General features: G+C 50.3%; 3 protein-coding genes across 8 annotated transcripts in view; 2 read left to right on the top strand and 1 right to left on the bottom strand.

Moving 5' to 3' along the window:
• Window positions 1-227: 227 nt before the first annotated feature.
• si:dkey-23o4.6 (retinol dehydrogenase 13) lies at window positions 228-6,871 on the top strand. 2 transcript variants are annotated; one of them, XM_061696887.1, is made up of 7 exons: window positions 228-552; window positions 636-770; window positions 3,060-3,251; window positions 3,935-4,096; window positions 4,173-4,292; window positions 4,675-4,879; window positions 5,563-6,869. In XM_061696887.1, the coding sequence occupies exons 1-7, from the start codon at window positions 420-422 to the stop codon at window positions 5,666-5,668; spliced, it is 1,053 nt and encodes a 350-aa protein (XP_061552871.1). In that variant the 5' UTR covers window positions 228-419; the 3' UTR covers window positions 5,669-6,869. The 2 variants fall into 2 exon arrangements, with proteins under 2 accessions (XP_061552871.1, XP_061552872.1); XM_061696888.1 differs by lacking the exon at window positions 3,060-3,251 and having other exon boundaries at window positions 5,563-6,871.
• Window positions 6,872-7,072: 201 nt separating this feature from the next.
• plekho1b (pleckstrin homology domain containing, family O member 1b) lies at window positions 7,073-21,299 on the top strand. Of its 2 annotated transcripts, XM_061696885.1 has the most exons (6): window positions 7,073-7,154; window positions 9,633-9,800; window positions 18,408-18,548; window positions 18,635-18,742; window positions 19,609-19,707; window positions 19,786-21,299. In XM_061696885.1, the coding sequence occupies exons 1-6, from the start codon at window positions 7,122-7,124 to the stop codon at window positions 20,371-20,373; spliced, it is 1,137 nt and encodes a 378-aa protein (XP_061552869.1). In that variant the 5' UTR covers window positions 7,073-7,121; the 3' UTR covers window positions 20,374-21,299. The 2 variants fall into 2 exon arrangements, with proteins under 2 accessions (XP_061552869.1, XP_061552870.1); XM_061696886.1 differs by lacking the exon at window positions 9,633-9,800 and having other exon boundaries at window positions 7,083-7,154.
• The window catches only part of LOC133413019 (acidic leucine-rich nuclear phosphoprotein 32 family member E-like), a 6,444-nt gene continuing 5,539 nt past the window's right edge, over window positions 21,079-21,983 (bottom strand). For 2 of the 4 annotated variants that reach the window (XM_061696894.1, XM_061696895.1), the window contains exons 6-8: window positions 21,737-21,794; window positions 21,557-21,660; window positions 21,082-21,299 (exon numbers count right to left, since the gene is read on the bottom strand). In XM_061696894.1, coding sequence (XP_061552878.1) covers window positions 21,596-21,660; window positions 21,737-21,794 — 123 coding nt within the window. In that variant the 3' untranslated portion in view covers window positions 21,082-21,299; window positions 21,557-21,595. Of the gene's footprint in view, window positions 21,300-21,556; window positions 21,661-21,736; window positions 21,795-21,983 lie in introns of all 4 variants that reach the window. The other 2 variants (XM_061696891.1, XM_061696897.1) reach the window with 2 other exon arrangements.

Here is a 21,983-nt window from a genome sequence, read left to right as displayed (position 1 = left end):
GATTGAATTACAAATTAATTCAAGTACAAATGTCATTCATTGATGGGGTCTGTTCATGCAGTATGGTCAGTTTGAACATTTATATGAAATAATTGATGTATACACAATAGACACAAGCTGTCCTCTTTGAGAGGAAGTCATGTGTTCAGTGTGCGTGTGTGTGCTTTTTAATCCGATCTAATCAGATTTAATGTAGCCCCGCCCCCTCCTTTTCCATCCTGGCTCACTGGCCAGCACAGCAGAACGCAGCAGTCTGTGGACCAGAACACTGCGGTGACCGGAACTGTCGGTAGACCACAACTCTGTGTAGACCAGAGCACTCTGTGGACCAGAACACTGTAGAACTGAACAGTGTTTGGAGCGGAACGCTCCGTGAATCAGAACATTCTGTGGAGTCGATCGGCGTGCGTCAGCATACCATGCCGGCCGGGCCCGGTTTCCCGGTTCTGCCTTGGCCCGCCGTCGGGGCAGAAGTCAAGGCGGAGGTTCCGGAGGGTCGGGGTGGCGTGCTGCTCCGGGGTGGTGCCCTGCTCGGAGCGGTCCTGGTCATCTGTGAGAACAGCATCACCTTCTCGTGACCAAAAACCAAAAACCTTGCCTCATCTATCTATCATCTTGCGTGTGTGCGTGTGGAGGCGTGGTGATGATGCGCAGGTGGATCGGCGGCGGCGTCTGCGTCAGTGGCGAGCGGCTGGACGGGAAGACGGTGCTGGTGACGGGCGCCAACACGGGCATCGGCAAGGAGACGTGCAGAGAGTTGGCGAGGCGAGGTGAGCGGGCGACGGGGATGGCCATCTTGGGAGGGTCGAGCAGGAAGTTGTCTCTTTGTGATGACATCATCACTGGAAACAACATCGTATAAGGTGGACACTCACACACACGCACGCTTAAAGCATCATGACATCACAGGTCAGAGTTCATGGTGAGGCTCAATAAAGCTGTTAAGATGATTACACAGATTTATACTTCCTGTTACACAGACGATGACTTGGGTTAGGGTTAGGGTTTGGGCCTTGATGTACGAGTGCCCCCATTTGCGCATTGTTTGAGTCACGAGCGGTCGGTCGGTTTTTTTTTTTGGTTTTGTGTTGCGAGCTACGGTTTGAGTTAGGAGTGAGCTTAGGTACACCGCCGCTCGACTGAAGTGAAAAAACAAATAAAAAAACGGAGCAGGAAAGGCGCTGCGATGCCCGAGCACGTGGGCAAGGAGAGCCGCCCTGGCCGATGATTGAACGGGACGAATGCAAAACGACAACACTCGCAAGGAACTGCCGTAAGCCGCAAGTCACGCCCGGACGCGCACACGCGGAGTATCCGGCCGAGACCACGCCCACTTAACTCCTGAACTGCCGTGGACGTTTCTCACGGTCAACTGGAATTCAAGCGTTCACTGCCACTGACGAATATATTCGTCACGCTCGACAAGCTCGTCTGTGAAATGCTAACTTTTACACAACGGTAACGACTAATAGATCCCTGCAGATGGCGGCATTACATGACTTTGGATTGGAGATCAGCACAGCTTTTGAGGACAAGATAAAGATTAGGCCCGGGTGGCCAAACTAAGACCCGCGGGCCACATCCGGCCCGTTGATCATTTCAATCCGGCCCTCCAAAGATTGGTACAGAATGGCCGAAATCCTATCAAAATCATGACTACGTTCATTTGACCTTGTTATGTAATGCCTGGTGCTTCCACCAGGTTCTGCTGTAATCCCCAGTGGTTCCATCAGGTTGTCCCGTAACGCCCAGTGGTTCCACCAGGTAGCGCAGTAGGTACAGTGATACATTGACTGGACTTTGGCTGTGCTGTTTTTACTCTGCCACTGCTCTGAACCCTTCTTCAACCATGAGTGGGCCAAAGAAAAGAAAAGTGTTTAAGTGCAGAATGGACGACTAAATACTTTTTCACTCAAGTCCGGTCAAAGGCTGTATGTCTAATTTGTTAAGAAACCATTGCGGTTTTAGAGGAATGTAACGTCAGCCGTCACTTTTCCACCAAGCATGCTGATTATGCTAACGGCCAATCAACGCAGAAACCGATGGCTTTGGCTCAGCGGTTAAAATCAAGCTTGCAGGCTCAGTAAAACCCCTTTTTCTGACAAACTGCCATCCAAGACTCAGTCACACAAGACCCAGAAACAGCACCACAGGAGCTGCAGAGGGAACTGATTGATCTCCAGTGTGATAATGTCTTAAAAGAGATGTTCAACTCTCAAACTGGATGAGTTTTAGGCTTCATTAAGCGCAGACAAATTTCCCAAAATCCAGAAGATGGCGCAGAGGATAGTGGTGGTGTTTGGCTCTACATGTGTGTGTGAACAGATTTTGAGTGCGATGAACACCAACAAAACATCCTACAGATCCCAGCCGAGTGACGAACACCTCAGATGTGTTCTGAGAATTGCCACAACAAAACTAAAACCAGACTTTGATGCACTGGCAAAAAAAAGGTGATCAACAACATAACACTTTTCCCCTTAAAAACAAATTCTAAGTATTAACACTTCAATGCCTTTTTTGTTTTTGTAATATGTAAGCATCTGGTCCTGGCTTGGCCCACCTGTCAAATTTTAAAAGTCAATGTGGCCCCTGAGCCAAAAGGTTTGCCCACCCCCGGAGCTCGTCAATTGCGAGGGAGAGTAATACCAACACGTCGGAGGTCCGCCGAGTTTGTACGTTCAGTATACGTGTGCCGTAAACGGTACGTGTGGCGGCAGGTCGGAGAAAGCGCGCGAAAAGATGACACGGTCGATGGCACGAATGGCCAACGGCACGTACGAAAGCCGCTCGAGCGGCGCTCACAGCTGGTTTCTTCGTTGTCGTCCATCTGTAAAGAAGTGATTATTTTGCCATCAAAAGCTCTTTAACAGTCTTGCGCTTGTTTTATAGTTTGCGGTGTTTGCGTCAAAGTCCGTTTTTTTTGGTTTGAATTCCAAACGACACATTTGAATGGGGAACATTACTTTTCAGACAAGGTACCATGGTAGTACTTCCTATTATTCAAATGAATACTTCCTGTTTGAGTGGCTCCACCATGTGTTGTGGCGTCCGCTTAGGCGCCCGGGTGGTGATGGCGTGCCGAGACCTGTCTCGGGCCGAGCGAGCGGCGGAGGACGTCCGCCGGTCCGCCGGGAACGGCAACGTGGTCGTACGACACTTGGACCTGGCGTCGCTCTACTCGGTCCGGCAGTTCGCCAAAGACTTCGTGGACAGCGAGGACAGACTGGACGTCCTCCTCAACAACGCCGGTCGCTCTGCCTGCCCGCCTGTGTCACCGTCCGCCCACCTGTCTGTCTACTCCATTGTCTACTAGTTTACCCACCCACCCGTCTGTCTGTGTGTCTTCATGTGGCTCATTTTCATAGCATTTGCGCAATAACGCTAAAGACGTGGCCCACTGAATTTCCTTTTGAAGATCAATTCATTTGACTGATATGAGAATTGGAATTATTGGCAGTTGTTGTCCATCAAAAGGTCCTCATTGTTTCGAAAAAGAAAATCTTTTCTTTCGGACTATCTTTCACATTTTCAATGCCAAAATATCTTTACAGTTATTACAAATGTACAAGGGCAAGAGTGTAATGGGTAGTTTGGCTCATTTATGCACTAGTATCCTCAGCGTGTGAAGGGCAACACGTCAATTGTGCAGCTGCCAGCCTTTGGATATCTTTTCCATTTGAACAAGGAAGCCGTTTTTATCGGTTGCACTTGAACAAGGATGTTATTCCAGTGGGCCAGCGCCATTTGCTGTGTCAGTAAGGACTGTCTTTACTAGGAATGTCTCAAATTGGAAATCATCAAGAACGTTTTGAAACTTGGCTATTTTACCCGCATGAAAGCGAGAAAGCTTCCAAAAATGGCGAAATTAGAAATGCTTTTTTTGTCTTAACCGTTATTGGCCAAAGGATATGAAAATGTCCCGTGTGTTCAGGTGTGATGATGTGTCCCAGATGGCTAACGGAGGATGGCTTCGAGACTCAGTTTGCTGTCAATCATCTGTCTCACTTCCTTTTGACCAATCTGCTGCTCCCTAAACTGAAGAGCTCCGCCCCCAGCCGCGTGGTCACCGTGTCGTCCGTCGCCCACCGGGGAGGTGTGACCTCTGACCTCTTAGCTTCCCGTAACGCTTCCGTGATGTTTGTTGAAAACGTTTGCGTGTTTGTGTTCAGGTGACATCGACTTTTCCGATTTGTTCTTCAGCTCTCGCGCGTACAGTCCGCTGCAGAGCTACCGGCAGAGCAAGCTTGCGAATGTGCTATTTAGCAGAGAGCTCGCGCGCCGTCTCCGAGGTTACGCACGCACGCACACACACAGCACCCATTTTCTTTTTGCTTTGCACACCTGCCAAATCTTGTCTGCATTCATTTCAATACGGGAGAAGAAATAATAACTTGCGATGACTTCAAATGGAGTGAACTCGTCAACTCACAGAAGCTAACAGGTGCCGACTATTATGCTGAGTTAGCAGAAACCAACAGACAAACAGGTGTTTACTGAAACTAACAGAAGCTAACGGAAGCTAACAGGTGCTAAAAGAAACTTTCAGGCTATCATGGCTGAGTGAAGAAGGGAAAAAAGTCCACGTGGTGTCGTCAACTTCACGATGTCATCACATGAGTAACAAACCTGTTTAGACCCCGCCCGTGGTGACCTTGTGCATTTGGCGCTCAGGTTCGGGCGTGACTTCGTTCTGCGTGCACCCCGGCGTCATCCGGACCGAGCTGGGCCGCCACGTGGAGGGTCGGTTCCCCCTGTTGGGGGCGCTGCTGAGGCTGCCGGCGATGCTGCTCATGAAGACGCCGCGCCAGGGCAGCCAGACCAGCCTGTACTGCGCCGTCACGCCGGGACTGGAGGACCAATCGGGGAGCTACTTCAGGTGCCGGGGGTGGGGCTCGAGGCCTGTGCGTCATCGGCCGTGTCGAAACGAAATCATTCACTCGTTCCCTTGCCCGAATCGCTAAGTAGGGATTTTGAGCTGACAGGGCTGAAACGATGAATGCGGCGACGAAGTCTAACGAAATAACTTCCCGTGGACTCTGGGCCTGAAATGATTGATATGAGGCTGCAACTAATGATTGTTTTAAGAATCCCTTCATCTGTTGATACATGATTGATCAATGAATGCCAAATTGACAGTTGAGAAAATGCACAAAGTGATGATGATGATGATTCCGTTTCTGGTTTGGTCTGTAAGGAAATGTGGGGAAAAATAAAAGCAGACGTTTGCCAGTCGGCTTTCGTGGCATAAGACTGTCGAGGGGCTCGAATGGTGAAGCCAGCGGACCATTTTAAGCTGAACGAGGTCCCTAAACGATTCATCGATGATCAAAATACTTTGATCATGAATTAGTCATCGATTTATTCATGATGGCACCTACACATGAATCGGATGTCGGCTTATGACGGCGTAACGGGCCGTCTCGTTCACGCCTCATCGTGACTGCGGGATTTTTAAAATGCAAATTAGTGCCCATCGGTTGTTCACAATTTTCAGGATGCCTTGTGGGATACACCATATCGGGGGTCACCTGGACTCACTTTTGTTTTGGGCTCTTTCAGCGACTGCGCCCTGAAGGAGGCGGCGCCGGAGGGGCGCGACGACCGGGTGGCCGCCAGGCTGTGGACAGAGAGCGCGCGATTGGTCGGAATCCGAGACACGTGCTGAGCTGACCCTCAGCGGACTCATTTGAGCCCGCCCCCGGTGGCCGGCTGTAGCGATGCCGTGTGAAGATCAAATAAAATCGTAAGATTAGAACTCAAGATCAGGTCCTCAGTGAAAATGCGATACGATCCTACGTCAAGACAAGATCGCGAGATGCAGCAGATGCTAAAGTAAGATCACGAGATCAAATAAGTTAGAAGATCAAAGATTTGTTGTCAAGGTGACAAAATCAACCAATAACATGACGATTTGTCAAGGTTTGCGAGCGATACGCTTGCAATTTTGCCCGATTGTGACGTCACGCGCCGGCAGCTCATTGACATAACTCCGCCGCCCACAGCGCGGTAGCCGGGCCGGGTGAAGATCCAGAACCATTTTCAAGTCACCGTCAGACGACACCGTGTGAAACGCTCACGTCTCAGTCGAAAGGTAAGCGGAGCTGCACCGGTACCGTTCGCTTCCGATAAGCGGTGCAAACTCGATAGCTCGCCGAAGTCGTCGCCTGGGGTGCGCCCCAACTGACGAGCGGATGAAGCGCTGCCCCCGCCGAGGAAAAGCGAGCGTGCCGGACGACCGCCCCGAGCTCTGCCTGTAGTTGTCGTGGTAACAACGGCCGTACTCGCCATTGGCCCAGGAGTATAGGGGGTGGCGAACAAAAACACTCAAAGCCACTCGCACCCGTTTCCACAGAAAACATCTTGAGTAGACAAAGAATGTATCTATATTTGAATGTTACAAGATCGCCGCAATCTTCAAGTTTCAAAAGACGGTTTTAAAAAAAGACAAAGAAGATACTCATGATTTACTTTCCAAAGCCGGAGGGGGCCGCAGAAGGGGGCTAAAGAGCCGCGTGTGGCTCCGGAGCCACAGCTTGCGGGTTGCAGGGGCTCCCTTGCGTGACACGGGACCGCCCCCTCCAAACTAGCTCATATTCACTGATTCGGAATTGAAAACTGATCACGTGGAATCTTCCCGCAATTGTTCATCCATCCGTCCATTTTCTTGAGCGCTTCTCCTCACGCGGGTCGCGGGCTGCTGGAGCCGAGCCCAGCTATCTTCGGGTTGCCAGCCAATCGCATGACTTCATCTTTTTTCTTCTTCTTCTTTTCTGTCTTTGACAGAAAAAAAAGACACAAGGTTAATATTTATATTCACTGCGCCAACTTTTAAGGGAGGAGCTTTGGTTGACACAAGATGGCGCTGCAAGGCTGCCGAGGAGCCGCTGAGCCAGCGGGGGGTCCGGGGTCCGGGGGGTGGGGCTTCGGAGTAACCGGACGCCGAGCTGTCCGCTCACGAGACACCAACAGACGGCGGGCGGAGGTCCGGCGGAGTGTGCGGGGCTCCGTGGCCCAACTGGAGGCGCTTTGAGCCGCCTGGACGCTCGCCGGACGGACGCCGACCAAGACGACAGAACGAAACAACAACAACAACAACAACAACAACAACAAAGAGCAGAATGAAGAAGAACCAATACTGCGACACTCGCACGGTGAGGAAGCGCGCGCACACAGCGGAACGAAGACAAACAAAAGATGTTAAAACAAGATGATGACTTCGCGGCCTTTACTTTGGAAGCAACCGACTTACTGGTTGGCTTCTGCCTTTCGAAATCAAACATTGCCAGCGCAACGAGAGAGCAACTTTTCGGAGGTCGAAAAATGACCGCACGACAAAAACACATTTTGTGTCTGCAATGCTGTATTGTGTGTAATTATGATACTCTTTGCGGCTATACACGATAAGCGTACAATACAGTAAGCATCAATGCAACATGGACATCTCAGGCCGAGGAAGCGTTGACGTCGCCGGTGTCAAACGGGTGGCCCGGGGGCCAGATCCGGCCCCCCGCCTCATTCTATGTGGCCCACGCGAGTGTGCGTCGACTTTGTGTTTCTCGCTAAAAGACCAAAATTCACTTGGACAAATATTGACATATTGCTAGCATTTTTGGTGACCAAATAAAACGGATTCCTCCAGTAGTTGAACAAGCGGTTTTTACTGGCTTCTGATTTCAAAAGTCATTATCCATTCATTTGTTGATGTAATAATATGAGGCAATCGGCCATAACGGCCCTCCGAGTGGAACCGTGACTGCGATTTGGCCCGCGACATAAATGGGTTTCACACCCCTGATTTACATGATCAAGAGTGACAAAATACTTTATTTAACTGCATTTATTTTGCAGTTTTTTCTTTTTGCAGTTGTTATTTTATTTTGGATTCATTTACAGTCATCGAATGCTGGATTGCTTTATTGTAAAAACAATGTAAAATATTACATTTAATATTTTCATGTCATACATTTTGTATTTCATTTTAAAATAGAAACAACGCAATTCAAATCGATATTAAATGAATGTCTATCTGCGTGCGCGCGCTGGCACGAGTCTGCTGACGTCCCTGTGCTTCCTTTTACGACTTTTAAACTTTGCTTTTTTTATAAAGATCGTTCCTCCCCGAGCTTCTTTGCTCCCAATTTATTTTCGGCTTACGTTCTTTTTGGAGAGCGAAAACAAACCCCCCCCAAAAAAAGACATTTGACCCATAAGAGAATCTTTGAAGAGAATCTTGCTCCATCCCGTTTGAGCGCTTTTCGCTTCAGGTCCCGCAAGTTGAAACGCAGACGAGGCAGAAGACCCTCCGAGCTGGCAGTTGAGGTTTTCAAAGGACTTCTTCAAAGCCCTTCCTCCACCAGTTGTACCAGCTTTGTTTCTGTTTGTTTGTTTGTTTTTTTCAACTTCTTACGACGGTATTCAGTTTTTCCTTTTTCATAACGGGGCGGCGCGGTGCCGACCGGTTAGCACATCTGCACACAGTTCCGAGGACTCGAGTTTGCACGTTGTCCCCGGTTTTCTCCGGGTTCTCCGCTTTCCTCCCACATTCCCAAAACACGCACGCCCGCTCGATCGCCGACTCTAAATGGTCTAAATGATGGCTTGTCTACATGTGGCTTGCGACCAGTTCAGGGTGGAGCCGCCTGTCGGCTTGTGCGCGACTTTTTGTAATGTGACCAAGTTTTATCTTGCCTGTTTTCAATGAAGTGTTCAGCACTTTGGCCAATTGTTGTTTTTAAATCGACTCTATAAATAAATCTGTATTGGATTAGTTTGAGGCGGCACGGTGGGCGACCGGTTAGAGCGTCAGCCTCACAGTTCCGAGGACCCGGGTTCGATCCCCGGCCCCGCCCGTGTGGAGTTTGCATGTTCTCCCCGTGCCCGCCTGGCTTTTCTCCTGGCGCTCCGCTTTCCTCCCGCATCCCAAAAACACGCATGAATCGGAGACTCTAAATTGCCCGTGGGTGTGAATGTTTGTTTGTTTGTATGTGCCCTGCGATTGGCTGGCAACCGGTTCGGGGCGTACCCCGCCTCCTGCCCGATGACGGCTGGGATGGCCTCCGGCACGCCCGCGACCCTCGTGAGGAGCAGCGGCTCAGAAAATGGATGGATGGATGGATTAGTTTGAATCTAGTTTTTGTTAAAATATTCAACAGCGGCGGCAAAAAACATGTAATAATACATTTAGCCTACATGTATCGGCATCTATCACAATATTGGAAAACCCTGCGATATGGCTGTTGATTATTGTGAAATCAATATTGAGCATGCTAAATCATTTTTGGAATGTGGCAAAATAAGTAGGCTATATGTATTCTCCCATAGTTCAGACGTGTTATTCGAAGGTTGTTCGTTGTTTTCGTCCTCGTTCATCTCCTCCTCTCCCGCGTCTGCCGTCCGTCCTCCGCTCTAGCCAATAGGAGACCAGTATGTAGGGAGGCGGACGGCATTTAAGGTGGCATCTGATCGGTCAAACTCAGATCAACGCCACCCGCGTGCAACCAAGCATGTAAGACCGTATGCGGATTCATCGATTGCGCGTCTTTGCGATACACATATTGCACGTGGCATTATCACGATTACGATATTATGCGATATATTGCGCGGCCCTAATGTACACTACAACGATACAGGAGGCGGAGGCGGCGTCCATTTTGTCAGGTCAACCGGGCCACGCGGCGGACAAAGCGGACAAGGCGGGCTGGCTGCGAAGGTTCTGCGGCAAAGGGATGTTCCGGGAGATCTGGAAGAACCGCTTCGTGATCCTCAAAGACCAACAGCTGATGGTCTGCGAGAAGGAGGTGGGTCCCGGCAGGTCAGGGGGCGGGGCCCGCACGTGAAAGACACCCGTCACCTCAGAACATCACAATTAGGCCCGGCGCACACATCGAGACAATCGGGCTGCTTTTGTCTCGATTTTGCCCCTTCCCGACAGTGGTTCTCAAACTTTTGACACCCAAGTACCACCCCCAAAACCTTGACACCAAAGTACCACCATAATGGCCAAGATTAAAACACAGTAGCTAGTACTAGGCGCAAGTGTCCACCAAAAACAGGTAGTCGTATTTAATAGTACTGTAAGACACTAACATGCTGCACAATTTGAACATCAACACTGCTCTTAAATACAGGAAAATAAAAATAAACTGTATTCCAACAATGATTCAATTAAAACGTATTTCACATAAAAGTTCAACAAAAATCTTAGCTTCATAAATGTTCGAGATGGCGCTTACCTGAGCGGTCGCCTCGCTGACACGCGCTCTAGTTTTCTCTCTGTTTTTGTCTTTTTCGTTCATCTTTGGAGACATCACGTGACTTACTTCCACAAGGGAAGACTTTCCAAACGTTACGGAGTCTAGTCCCAACTTTCTTTTACCAACTTTCACGACCCCACAAAGTGTTTTTCTCTGAGTTACTCACTAGCGGAACGACCGCACTCGATGACGCATGGGAGGAGGGGCGAAGGCGACGCTACCGAGGAAAGCGTCCTGGAGTGCAGGTCAAGCTCCGAAGGAGAGGATCTCGAATGCCGCTCCCATCGTTTCACCTTGCAAATCTACGCTCGCTACCTGACAAAATGGGCGAGCTTTATCTTCTCACAAAGACCAGTGAAGACTTTACGCGTTCTGCCGCCCTCTGCTTCAGGGAGCCTTGGCTTAGTGACCCCATCCCCGACGGCGCCGTACCGCTGCCTGGCTTCCAACGTCACCGAGTCGACCGCGACGGGGAGCTATCGGGGAAAACAAAAGGTGGCGGGATATGCGTCGACATTACTGTAAAAAGGTGTACCGACGTCACGGAGCTCAACACACACAGTAGACCGGACTCGGGGTCGCTGTTTTTGAATTAAGTCAAGTCATTCTACTCGCCGTGAGAGTTTGCTTCATTCATAGTCGCCGGTGTTTACAATCCCCCTCACGCCGCACTGAAAACCACCTTGAAAAAAAAGCCTCCGGATTCACCGCTCATTATTCTTGGGGACTTAAACAAAGCAAAACTCAACCACAAACTCCCTCAATACAAGCTTCACATTGACTGTCCCACCAGGAAAAACAACATTCAAGACCACTGCTATACCACGCGGAACTACTCGTACCGTGCTGGTCCCCGTGCAGATTTGGGCTTGTCTGATCACTGTTTCAATCACTTAATTCCAACACAAAGGCACAGACTTAAATGTGCGAAGCTTGTGGTGAAAAGTGGATCAAAGACGCAAAGACGGAACTGATTGGAGTGTCTTTGAAACTTCGACTGGCAGCCTGGATGAATATACGGACAGTGTTACATCCTAAACCAGTTTCTGTGAAGATTTGTGTTTACCAACAAAGACATTTTCCATGTTCATTAACAACAAACCGTGGCTCACTGCCAACTTTCCCAACTTTTCAGGCTAAAGACGACGCCTATCGGAGTGGGGACAGAACCCTGTACAGTTGGGCCAGAAACCAGCTGACAAAGGAAATTAATATTGCCAAAAGAAATTATGCATTATGGCTAATGACTCCAAGTCAGACTGGCGTGGTCTACAATCGCTAACCAACTACAAGCGATCATCCGCCCAAGCGGAGAACAATAAAGTACTAGCTGATGACTTGAACACCTTCTACTGCAGATTTCCAAAGGACACCTTCACACCCCGCACCCGCCCAGCCGCACCACCGACGACCACCGTCACTCCTCTGACTCCAGCTCGCTCCAGTCTTCACACAGATCTTCAAGAGATCTCTGGAACTGTGTGAAGTACCATCCTGTTTCAAATGCTCCACTGTCATCCCAGCCTCCGAGAAACCTGCAATCTCGCTTTTGAATGACGACAGGCCCGTCGCCCTGTCATCTGTAGTCATGAAGTCTTTTGAACGCCTCGTGCTGGACCACCTCAAGAGCGTCACAGGACCCCTGCAGGACCGCCTGCAGTTTGCCTGTCGAGCAAACAGGTCTGTGGATGACGCAGTCAACACGGGACTGGACTTCATTCTAGAACATCTCGACAGTGCTGGGACCTACGTGAGGATCCTATTCGTGCACTTCAGCTTCGCGTTCAACACCATCATCCCCGAACTTCTTTCCTCCAACCTTCTCCAGCTCAGCGTCTCGCCTGCCATCTGCCAGTGGATCTACAGCTCCCCGATGGGCAGGAGGCAGCAAGTGGGACTGGGGGACACCACCTCATCCACACGCACCACAACCATTGGGGCCCACCAAGGATGTGTCCTCTCTCCGCTGCTCCTCTCTCTCTCTACACAAACGACTGCACCTCAACGCACCTGGCTGTCAAATTGCAGAAGTTTGCAGATGACACCGCAGTCATCGGCCTTATCAAAGATGGTGACGAGTCTGCGTGTCGACAGGAAGCGGAGCGGCCGGAGCTGCGGTGCGGCCGACACAACCTGGAGCTGAACACGCTCAAGACTGGAGGGACGATCGTGGACTTCACGGCGCATCCTTGGCCAGAGCTGCCCCTCACACTGTCCAACTGCCCAGTGTCAACCATTAAATAGCTTCTTAAAGTTCCTAGGAATTAGTACCTCAAGTGGGAGACCAACATCAACTCCATCCTCAAAAAAGGCCCAGCAGAGGATGTAGTTCCTGCGGCTTCTGAGGAAGCTCGGCCTGACACAGGAGCTGTTGAGGCAGTTCTACACAGTGGTCGTCAGTCCTGTGTTCATCCATCCCAGTCTGGTTTGGTGCTGCCACAAAAAAAGACCAACTCCGACTGCAACAAACAGTCAGGACTGCCGAAAAAGTTTTTTTTTTTGCACATCTCTGTTGAGAGTCTCACTGTAGTAGTCTCGTGACATCTGTTGTCCTTGACGGATATGCGAGATTTGCACCACTTTTCGAGATTATCGCACTACTGGTCACTTTAAACATTTGTACAATTGTCATTGTATGAGCATTACCACATTACCAGTCACCCTTCATTGCTCAGTGACTCTCCGTATAGTGTGTTTTATGTCTCGAAAGGTTTTTTTGTCACAATGGCTGTCTGTTGTCGTACTGGAGCGGCTCCAACTACCGGAGACAAATTCCTCGTGTGTTTTTGACGTACTTAGCAAATGAAGATGATTCTGATGTTGAAAACAAACAGCTCTAAAAGATTCAATTAAACTGTATTGTACTTAAAAGGGGCAGCACGGTGACCGACTGCTTAGAGCGTCAGCCTCACACTTCTGAGGTGCGGGGTTCAATCCCCGTCCCCGCCTGTGTGGAGTTTGCATGTTCTCACCGTGCCTGCGTGGCTTTTCTCCGGGCACTCCGGTTTCCTCCCACATCCCAAAAACATGCATTCATTGGAGACTCTAAATTGCCCGTAGGCATGACTGTGAGTGCGAATGGTTGTTTGTTTGTATGTGCCCCGCGATTGGCCGGCAACCGGTTCAGGGCGTACCCCGCCTCCTGCCCGATGACAGCTGGGATAGGCTCCGGCACGCCCGCGACCTGCGTGAGGAGAAGCGGCTCAGAAGATGGATGGATGGATGGATGTACTTAAAAGATCGCTCCGACTGAGCTTTATTGAACAAATTCAGTTTTGGATTTTATTTTTTTTGTAAAGTTGAATCCACTGTAACAAGATGTAGTTTTGAACATAGTAATTATTCCACGTACCACTAGAGGGAGCCCGCATACCACTAGTGATACTTGTACCACACTTTGAGAACCACTGTCTTATAAGATGGTCCTATAAGATCCTTAGGTGTGAGGTGTGTTAAGAGTGAATTCTCAGGAACTAGCTGCCGTGACTCAAGACAAACCCGTCCTACCCGATGTTGGTGGGTTCTGCAGACTGCGAGAACTGTATTCCAATGCAAGTTTTTTTTTCTTGTTGTTTTATTTATTTATTTATTTTTATTTTTTGGGACATCGCCAATTACCGACACGCCTGCCTCCGGTCACTTGGGAAACACTCGGCAAACATCGGCGCAACATCCGCTAGCGTTTCTTCTTCTTGGTTTTTGTTAGATCACGTGTCACGTTACGATGGTATAACCCAGAAGCAAGCGGAGGCTGAGAGGGTTGTGGTGAAAAGTTTATTGGAGGAGAACGATCAAGGTGGATTCCAGGGGCGTACTGGCAGGTCGTCGGAACAGGGAACGTGCGGCAGGCGGTGGCGTGAGCGGGTGGATGGCTTGGTGGCGTGGTGGAGGGGGTCAGCGTGACGAGGAACACGGAAGGAGCACTGAGGACAAGGAAAAACACGGGAGGTCAGAGGTTAAGGCAAGACTGGCGTAGCTTACGTGCAGGTTTGAGAGCCGTTGTACCACAGGAGGACGATAATACTCTGGCGAGAGTTTCCGGGATCTGGCAGGATTTTATGCAGGTGATGATGAGGGTTGATTGACGACAGGTGCGCGGCCGAGGTGGAGCTGATTAGTGAGAGAGAGGGAGGGGACGAGAGAGGGTGAGAGGAGCGCAAGGGGCCACCCAAGCTCCAACAAGGGATCTTGGGTGAGGGAGGTAAGGGAGTTGTCCAATATAAGCTTACGGGAAATCCAGGAGCGTTCCTTCGGACCCTACCCCTCCCAGTCTACCAGGTTGTGGTAACCTGTCCCCCTGGGCCTCACATCGTTTCAGATGCGCAAAACCGTGAAGGCCGAGTGGTTGTCGATAACGGGGGGCGGAGGGGACACGGCCGGAGGGCTAAGGGCGCAGGTGGAGACAGACTTGAGTCGTGATACATGGAACGTTGGATGAATTTTCAGAGACTGCGGAAGTTTCAGTTGAACATACGTGGGATTCATGATTTTTGTGATAGGGAATGGGCCAATAAAGCGCAGAGTGAGTTTGCGGGATTCCGTCTGTAGTGGAAGGTCACGGGAGGAAAGCCAAACGGTTTGACCCACTTTGTACTCAGGCGTAGGGGAGCGACGAAGGTTCAGTCCCCTCCTAATTTAGTCCCTTCCAACCAGTGCCTCCACTCTTCCAAAGCCCATATGATGGCCAACAGCTCTCAGTTGCCATCATCATAGTTTTGTTCGGCGAGAGATAGCCGACGGGAAAAGAAAGCACAGGGATAAAGTTTTTGGGAAGAGGGGGTCCCTCTGAGACAGAATGGCCCCTGCCCCAGTGTCCAAGGCGTCAACCTCCACCACTATCTGGAGGGAGGGGTCGGGATGTCGGAGGATGGGAGCAGCGGTGAAAAGGGTCTTGAGTTGGTCGAAGGCTTGGGATGCTGCCGGGGTCCGTTGAAATGGAGAGCTGGTGGATGTGAGGCGAGTAAGAGGCATTGCAATTTTACTGTTATTGCGGATGAAGCGACGGTAGAAGTTGGCGAAGCCAAGGAAACGTAGTTCTTTGCGGTTGGTGGGAGTGGGCCAGTTAACGACCGCTCGGATCTTGGCAGGTTCGGGTTGTGGTTGTCCTTTGGAGATGATGTAGCCAGAGGTGGATTGGCATTTTTCGGGTTTCACATACAGGCGGTTTTCAAGGAGACGCTGGAGGACTTGGCGTACATGACTGCGATGTTCTTCCGGGGAGCGGGTGAAAATGAGAATGTCGTCCAAGTAAACGAAAACAAAGCGGTTCAACATATCGGGTAGGAGGTCATTGATGAAGGTTTGGATGTCAGCGGGGGCGTTGGTTAATCCGAACGGCATGACTTGGTATTCGAAGTGTCCGAGAGGGGTATTGAAAGCAGTTTTCCATTCATCCCCTTCTCGGATACGGATGAGGTGGTAAGCATTTCGTAGGTCCGATTTGGTGCATATTTGGGCGTCACAGAGGGGTTCAAATGAGGGGGTAGTGGTGATTTATTCTTCACGATACAGGGGTGGAGAGTGGTGTTTTCTTCTCAACAAAAAAGAAGTCGGCCCCTACTGGAGACGAGGAAGGACGAATGAGTCCGGAAGCCAGAGAGTCATGGCTATAATCCTCCATTGCCTTTTTCTCAGGGCGGGAAAGGTTAAAGAGACGGCTGGAGGGAAGAGGGGCCCCCGGCAGCAGATGAACCGCGCGGTCATATGGGCAGGGGGGGGGCGAGATCATGATATTCCTCAGGTACTCGGGAGAGGTCAACTGGTGTGGCAGGTGGTGAGGGCTCCATCCAGTGATTGACAAGTGTGTCCAGTCTATGGCGGGGTTATGTTTCTTTAGCCAGGGAATTCCAAGGACTAGTGGGGTCTCACGAGTAGGGATGACAAAAAGGGTGGCCAGGAATAAGCAGGGTGAATGGAACTGTTTGGCGGGTGACTCGCCCATCCAGGGCTCTGACTTTTTGGGGAAACGGGAGTGGTTGGAGAGGAAGTTGGAGCTGATGTGCCAATCCTTCATGAACGAAGTTATCGTCTGCTTCGGAATCAATGAGGGCAGCTACGGACGTGTTGTGAGCGGGACCAAGAATGCAAGTGGAACGGTCATACGGGAAGTAGAGCTTGGGGATGTAGTGGTTTGGCTCACCACGGCGCTCTCGGGTGGTGGTGAGCCTGGTCTTTTGGGCGCAAGGGGCACGTGGCAACGAAGTGACCGGAAGTACCGCAATAACTGCATAGTGGCTGGGTGAAATGGCGCTGACGTTCCTGAGGATCTAGTCTAGTCTTACTGAGTTGCATGGGCTCATCTGGTGCAGCGCGAGGTGACGAAGGGATAGACGGAGGTGCAGAAGGCGGGTGAGGTGCTAGTGTTGCGGTGCCCATAGCGGGAATGTTTTTACGAACACTAGCCCCCCTCTCTCGTGCTCTTTCCCGCAACCGGTTGTCTCGGCAAGTGGCGAGTGAAATGAATTCTTCGAGCCAATTCGAGCAGCGAGCTCGTCCTTAAGCTGCTCTGAAAGTCCGTTACGGAAAATCCCCCTCGGTGCGCCGTCATCCCACCCGCATTCGCCCGCGAGTATGCTAAACTCGATGGAATACGTAGCAGCAGAACTAGCGCCCTGAGTGAGGGTAAAGAGACGATGAGTGGCTTATCTGCCCTGGACGGGGTGTTCAAAGACCTTTTTTCATTCAGCAGAAAAGGAGTGGAATGACGTGAGTAGCGGGGTTGCGAGAGCTGCTTTGCCGCGTAACAGGTTGGTGATGAAAGTGGCTTTGGATTGTTCACAGGGTTAGCTTAACGGTTATAAGTTGAAGACCAGAGAGCAATTTAGGAGAAATTGGCTGCAAGCTCCTCAATCCCCTGAGGAGGGTTCGGGCGGAGGAATGTGAGGCTCGTTGTACAGAAAGCGGGATGGCTCGGAGGCTGCGGGAGGTGAAAGGTTTATTGGAGGAGGATTGCCGGGGCGTATCGGAACAGGGAACGTCCGGCAGGCGGTGGCGCGAGCGGGTGGGTGGCTTGGCGGCGTGGTGGAGGGGCTCAGCACGGCGAGGAACACGGAAGGAGCGCTGAGGACAAGGAAAAACACAGAGGTCAGAGGTTAAGGCAAGACTGGCGTAGCTTACGTGCAAGTTTGAGAGCCCTTGTACCACAGGAGACCGATAATACTCTGGCGAGGGTTTCTGGGATCGGGCAGGCTTTTATGCAGGTGCTGATGACGGCTGATTGATGATAGGCGCGCGGCCGAGGTGGAGCTGATTAGAGAGAGCGAGAGCGCGAGAAGCGCAAGGCGCCACCCAAGCCGCGACAACAAAACTGCAGGATTTTCTGCCTCGGACGACTTGATTCTGAACACAAGCTTTGTGCGGTGTTGCGGGTTGAGATTATCGGGGCACAACACACACGGTCCGACTAAAACTGTGAAATACGTGATTTCTTATCTTCGTGAGTGGGGTGTGAAACAGATGTGTACCGGGTCTTACATAAACACATTAGCATTATACAGACAGTTTGTCAGTTGGAAACTGCAACACTTTCTGTGGGAGGGTCACATTTCACAGAGCACACACGCACATGTGAGGGGGCGTGTACTGAGTTTCGAGGCGCTTAATAACGGATGCCGTTTCCATGATGATAAACCTGCTAAACCTTGACTACGTGTGCGCTTGCTGGACTACAACATGTGCACGCGAACAACGCTAACTTGTATGGAAGAGAAATAGACGTAAATACCTTTTCTGATCAATAAAAATCCATGGCGGCACGGTGCACGCCTGCTTAGCACATCTGCCTCACCGTTGTGAGGTTGCAGGTTCAAATCCGGCCTCGCCTGTGTGGAGTTTGCATGTTCTCCCCGTGCCTGCGTGGCTTTTCTCCGGGTACTCCGGTTTCCTCCCACATTCCCAAAACCTGCACGGTAGGTTAAGTGATGACTCTAAATTGACCGTAGGTGTGAATGTGAGTACAAACGGTTGTTTGTTTGTATGTGCCCTGCGATTGGCTGGCGACCAGTTCAGGCTGTACCCCGCCACCTGCCAGCAATTAGCTGGGATGCGACCCGCGTGAGAAGTGGTGTAAAAAAATGGATGCATGGATGGATACAAATCCATCTGCGCCGTTCGGCGTCGGTGAGCAGCCGGATTGTGTTGTGTGTGTCGCAGGGTCACGCAGGTACCGACGAGGTTTTGGACCTGAGCCACTTCGGCAGCTGCGACGACGTCAAGAACCACAAAAAGAAAAGTCGTAGCAAAAAGAATCACAGCAAGTTTACACTTCAACCATGTACACGCGCACACAACACGGTACACACACTTTCTTTTTGAACTGTACGTCAAGGGACCATCACCACAGCGTGTAAATGTTGGGTGTGTGTGTATGTGTGTTTTAGGTCGTTAACATTCTGTTCCTGGCAGTGAGTCCTGAGGACAAAGAGTCGTGGATACACGTGCTCAATGTCGCCATTACGAGAGCCAAGAACAAAATCCTGGACCAGGTAGTAGTAGCACCCTGCTAGTAGTAGTCACAGAAGCAGTAGTGGAGCTATTAGCAGTGTGTAGTCGACGGGTAGTCCTAAGGAAAGCAAGCAGGACGAGCGCTTGACTCATCACAGAAGCTACGCTACACTATGCTAATATGCTACCCAGCGCTACAGTACACGATGCTAAAATACATAAGTGATTTGCAACTGGCGGTTCGAGGCAGGAAGTCGGAAAAATATAGAGTATAAATCAAAGTGTTCCTGTTGCTTCAGATCAAAGCAACCTTCATCAGCCTTCATTTCTTAAAAAGAACATAAACTACTGAGGTTGCACTTTCTAAAAAGAAGAGATCAGTGCCATGATGAACATTTTGTACATGCAGTTATGTTGATCCTGTTTCTTTATTAAGTTGCTCTGAAAAGCACTTTAACCACGTAAGCATGAGTAGTTACGTTTAAAAATATGATATTCATGTCTTCAAAGGCTACTTTTGAACAATACATGCTTTTTATTGTTCCGAACTTCTGTTAAGGTGACGCGACAATAGAAAAATGCGGGTCTTAGGTGACAACAGTTGAGAAGCAGCGCACTGCACGATAGCACGCTACGCTTCACAGTGCTACGCTAATCGTACAGCATACTGTTATGCTACACCGCGCTACACATTGCTATGCTGTATGACACGACGCTAGACGATGCTATGCTACGATAAACACTGCTATGCGACATGATGCTAAACTAGACAAGTCCATGCTACACTGCTGTGAATAACTTTACACTTTGAACTTACTCATGTTAGATTGAAAAGCAACTCAGAAGTCAAAAAGGAAGTAGCAGTGACTGTGTTCTGCAGCCAACAGGAAATGTGTTTTGTGCGCTGCAGGTGACAGTGGCGGAGGCTCAGCTGTGTCACCTGACCCGAGACCGAGCCCGGATCGGTCATGGCCGTCGCCCGCCTAGCCGAGGTCACCTGCTGGCTGTGGTCAGTCATCACTTCCTGTTCTGTCCGTCCTCATTTTCTGTTCTGTCTGCTACTTACTGCTCGTCCCCGTTTTTCCAGGCATCCGCCTCAGATGGGACCGTGACTTTGGATCTGATTCAGGAGGAAGACATTTCGGCGCCACACGAACTCGATGGTCGCAATGCAGAAGAAACCCCACCCGCTTGGGACCGCGTCCGATCCGAACCCGACGGCGCACTCTTCCCCGGGGCCGCCGAAGTTTCTGGGAAGTCACAGAGTCTTCCTCGCGGGGGAGCGGCGGCTCAGCTGCGGATGTGTTCCGGTTGGACTTCCGGGTCGGGAAAAGAATCTAGGACCTCCCAGAAGAACCGCTGCGCCTCCATGGATGAGATATGCAGCCACTCGGACAAGAACCGGACCGTGCCGCCACGCTTGGACGCCTCCGCGCCCGTAGACCGGCTGCACCACCTCATCAGCCTCAAGGTGGCACAGACAGAGCGGCTGCTGGCCACGACGCGGGACCGACCCGAAGGCCGAGACGGGAAACGGACTCAGTCGGTGGAGGAAATGAGAGCGGAAGCCTTCGGTCTCCTGAAGGACGCGCTTGAAGCCCTGGAGCAGGCCCGCCAGGTTCTGCAGGAGGTCAAGGAGCTGAGCAAACTCCACCACCAACTGAACCGGTCCTGAGACCGGAACTGGCACCGGCACAGTTCCGCAACCCGAAGCCAACGCTCGGACAAACCACTTTCTTGGAATACTGGCTTTTAAGTCGGGGCGAAGAATTATGACGTCGGGTCAGGACGTGTTGACGAGAAACAGGGTACCAGTGGGATTGTGGGTCCAAAAAGAACTTCTGGTCAGGTTTTCATGGGCCATCCGGCACACCCGCTCAAATGTGAATCATAAATCACAGCAAACTGATCGATCACAAAAAAGGAAATAAGGAAATCAAGTAGCAACGTGACCAGAGGTCGCCATCTTTGTGGAATTTTCTCAAAAACATGGAACGAAGGAGCACTTCAAAGGCCTCGAAAATCCTCCAGAACAAATAAACAACCAATCGATGACTGAAGTGCATGCGAATAGTCTCCTTCTCAGGCCATTGAATGGATGGAAACTGGACTGCGGACAAGCAGAGTCCACTTGCGATCCATCCAATGCACCGAGAATGACTGGAGTTTTTCTTCTCTCCAATGATGTTCCTCTTGCGCTGTTTCGGTCAACCTTTTCGGGGAAGTGACACTGTTTGAAATGTTACGCTCATTTTGACGCAGCCACTTGGGGAACCTCTCCCCCGGAATTAGCCACTTACGAGTTTAATGGGGGAGATGTTGAACTGAAACTTGTCAGCCAGTCGGATAAACGAAACGGAGGATGTATGTTGACAAATAATCAAGTGAGGCAGTTTGACTCCATTTTGAAGTTTGAAGTTTTTATTTTTATCGGATTTGTTTTGTGTGACACAAAAAACTCAATTTCTTTTAAACCCATCATCTGATTTTCAAAAATCTTGCGGCGGCGTTCTCAGCTTGAAATAGCCATCCCAACCAGTTGCAGCATTCCCGCAGATTGTCATTTTGGCAAATCTTCTCACGTTGTTACATCAAGATCATCTGTGCATACAAGGCTAACTTCAATTTCACAGGGCGCAAGCTAACATTAGTGCAACATGTTCAAATGAAAGAATGAAACTATGAAAGGTGTGAAAAGAAGTCAAGTTGCTTGTGGCAGTTTTATTGAAAAACAATACCGCTATGTGACCACACGATGGCGCCAGCAAAATTTTTATTTATTTATTTTTTTAAAACTGGAGGAACTTGCAAAGTTTCAGTTCACTTGCACACCAGAACCAGGATCAAGAACCGTGTACCTCTGAGCAAAAAAGTGGGCGGGGCCTGACGGTGGTCAACTATTGGTCATCTTCGTCTTCGTCGTCGTCCCTCTTCCTCTTGTCGCCTCGGACCGCCTCCTCGTCTGAGGATCCGATTACGTCGTCAGCCTTTGATGTTGTTCACGATCTGTATTTGTTTCTCTCTGACACAAAACAAACCTCCATCTTCATCGTCCTCCTCCTCTTCCTCCACGTAGTCTCCGTCGTCTTCGTCGTCCTGAAGACAAGCGCGAGCCGGTTTTAGACCTTCCTTCCAGTTTAATGGTCAGCACGTTTTTTTTACACTTTCCGAAGTCCAAAGTGAGGATCAGTTGATGGGCGCTGCTAATGCTAACAACGTGGCTGCCAAGTGAGCTGTTTACAGACGCAAGTCTGTGTTGACAAGCGAGCATCTTTGTCACCATCT

This window comes from Phycodurus eques, chromosome 14, assembly GCF_024500275.1.
Source record: "Phycodurus eques isolate BA_2022a chromosome 14, UOR_Pequ_1.1, whole genome shotgun sequence".
Classification (NCBI taxonomy): Eukaryota; Metazoa; Chordata; class Actinopteri; order Syngnathiformes; family Syngnathidae; genus Phycodurus; species Phycodurus eques.
Note: the sequence above shows the minus strand (reverse complement) of the source record. Positions and strands in the feature narration are given on the sequence as shown.

Coding starts and splice junctions, on each gene's coding strand:
- plekho1b (XM_061696885.1), top strand. CDS start 7,122: ATGAAGAAGAACCAATACTGCGACACTCGCACG. Junction 7,155..9,632: donor AATACTGCGACACTCGCACG/GTGAGGAAGCGC, acceptor ACAACGATACAG/GAGGCGGAGGCGGCGTCCAT. Junction 19,708..19,785: donor GAGGTCACCTGCTGGCTGTG/GTCAGTCATCAC, acceptor CCGTTTTTCCAG/GCATCCGCCTCAGATGGGAC.
- si:dkey-23o4.6 (XM_061696887.1), top strand. CDS start 420: ATGCCGGCCGGGCCCGGTTTCCCGGTTCTGCCTTGGCCCGCCGTCGGG. Junction 4,097..4,172: donor GTCCGTCGCCCACCGGGGAG/GTGTGACCTCTG, acceptor GTTTGTGTTCAG/GTGACATCGACTTTTCCGAT. Junction 4,293..4,674: donor GCTCGCGCGCCGTCTCCGAG/GTTACGCACGCA, acceptor TTTGGCGCTCAG/GTTCGGGCGTGACTTCGTTC.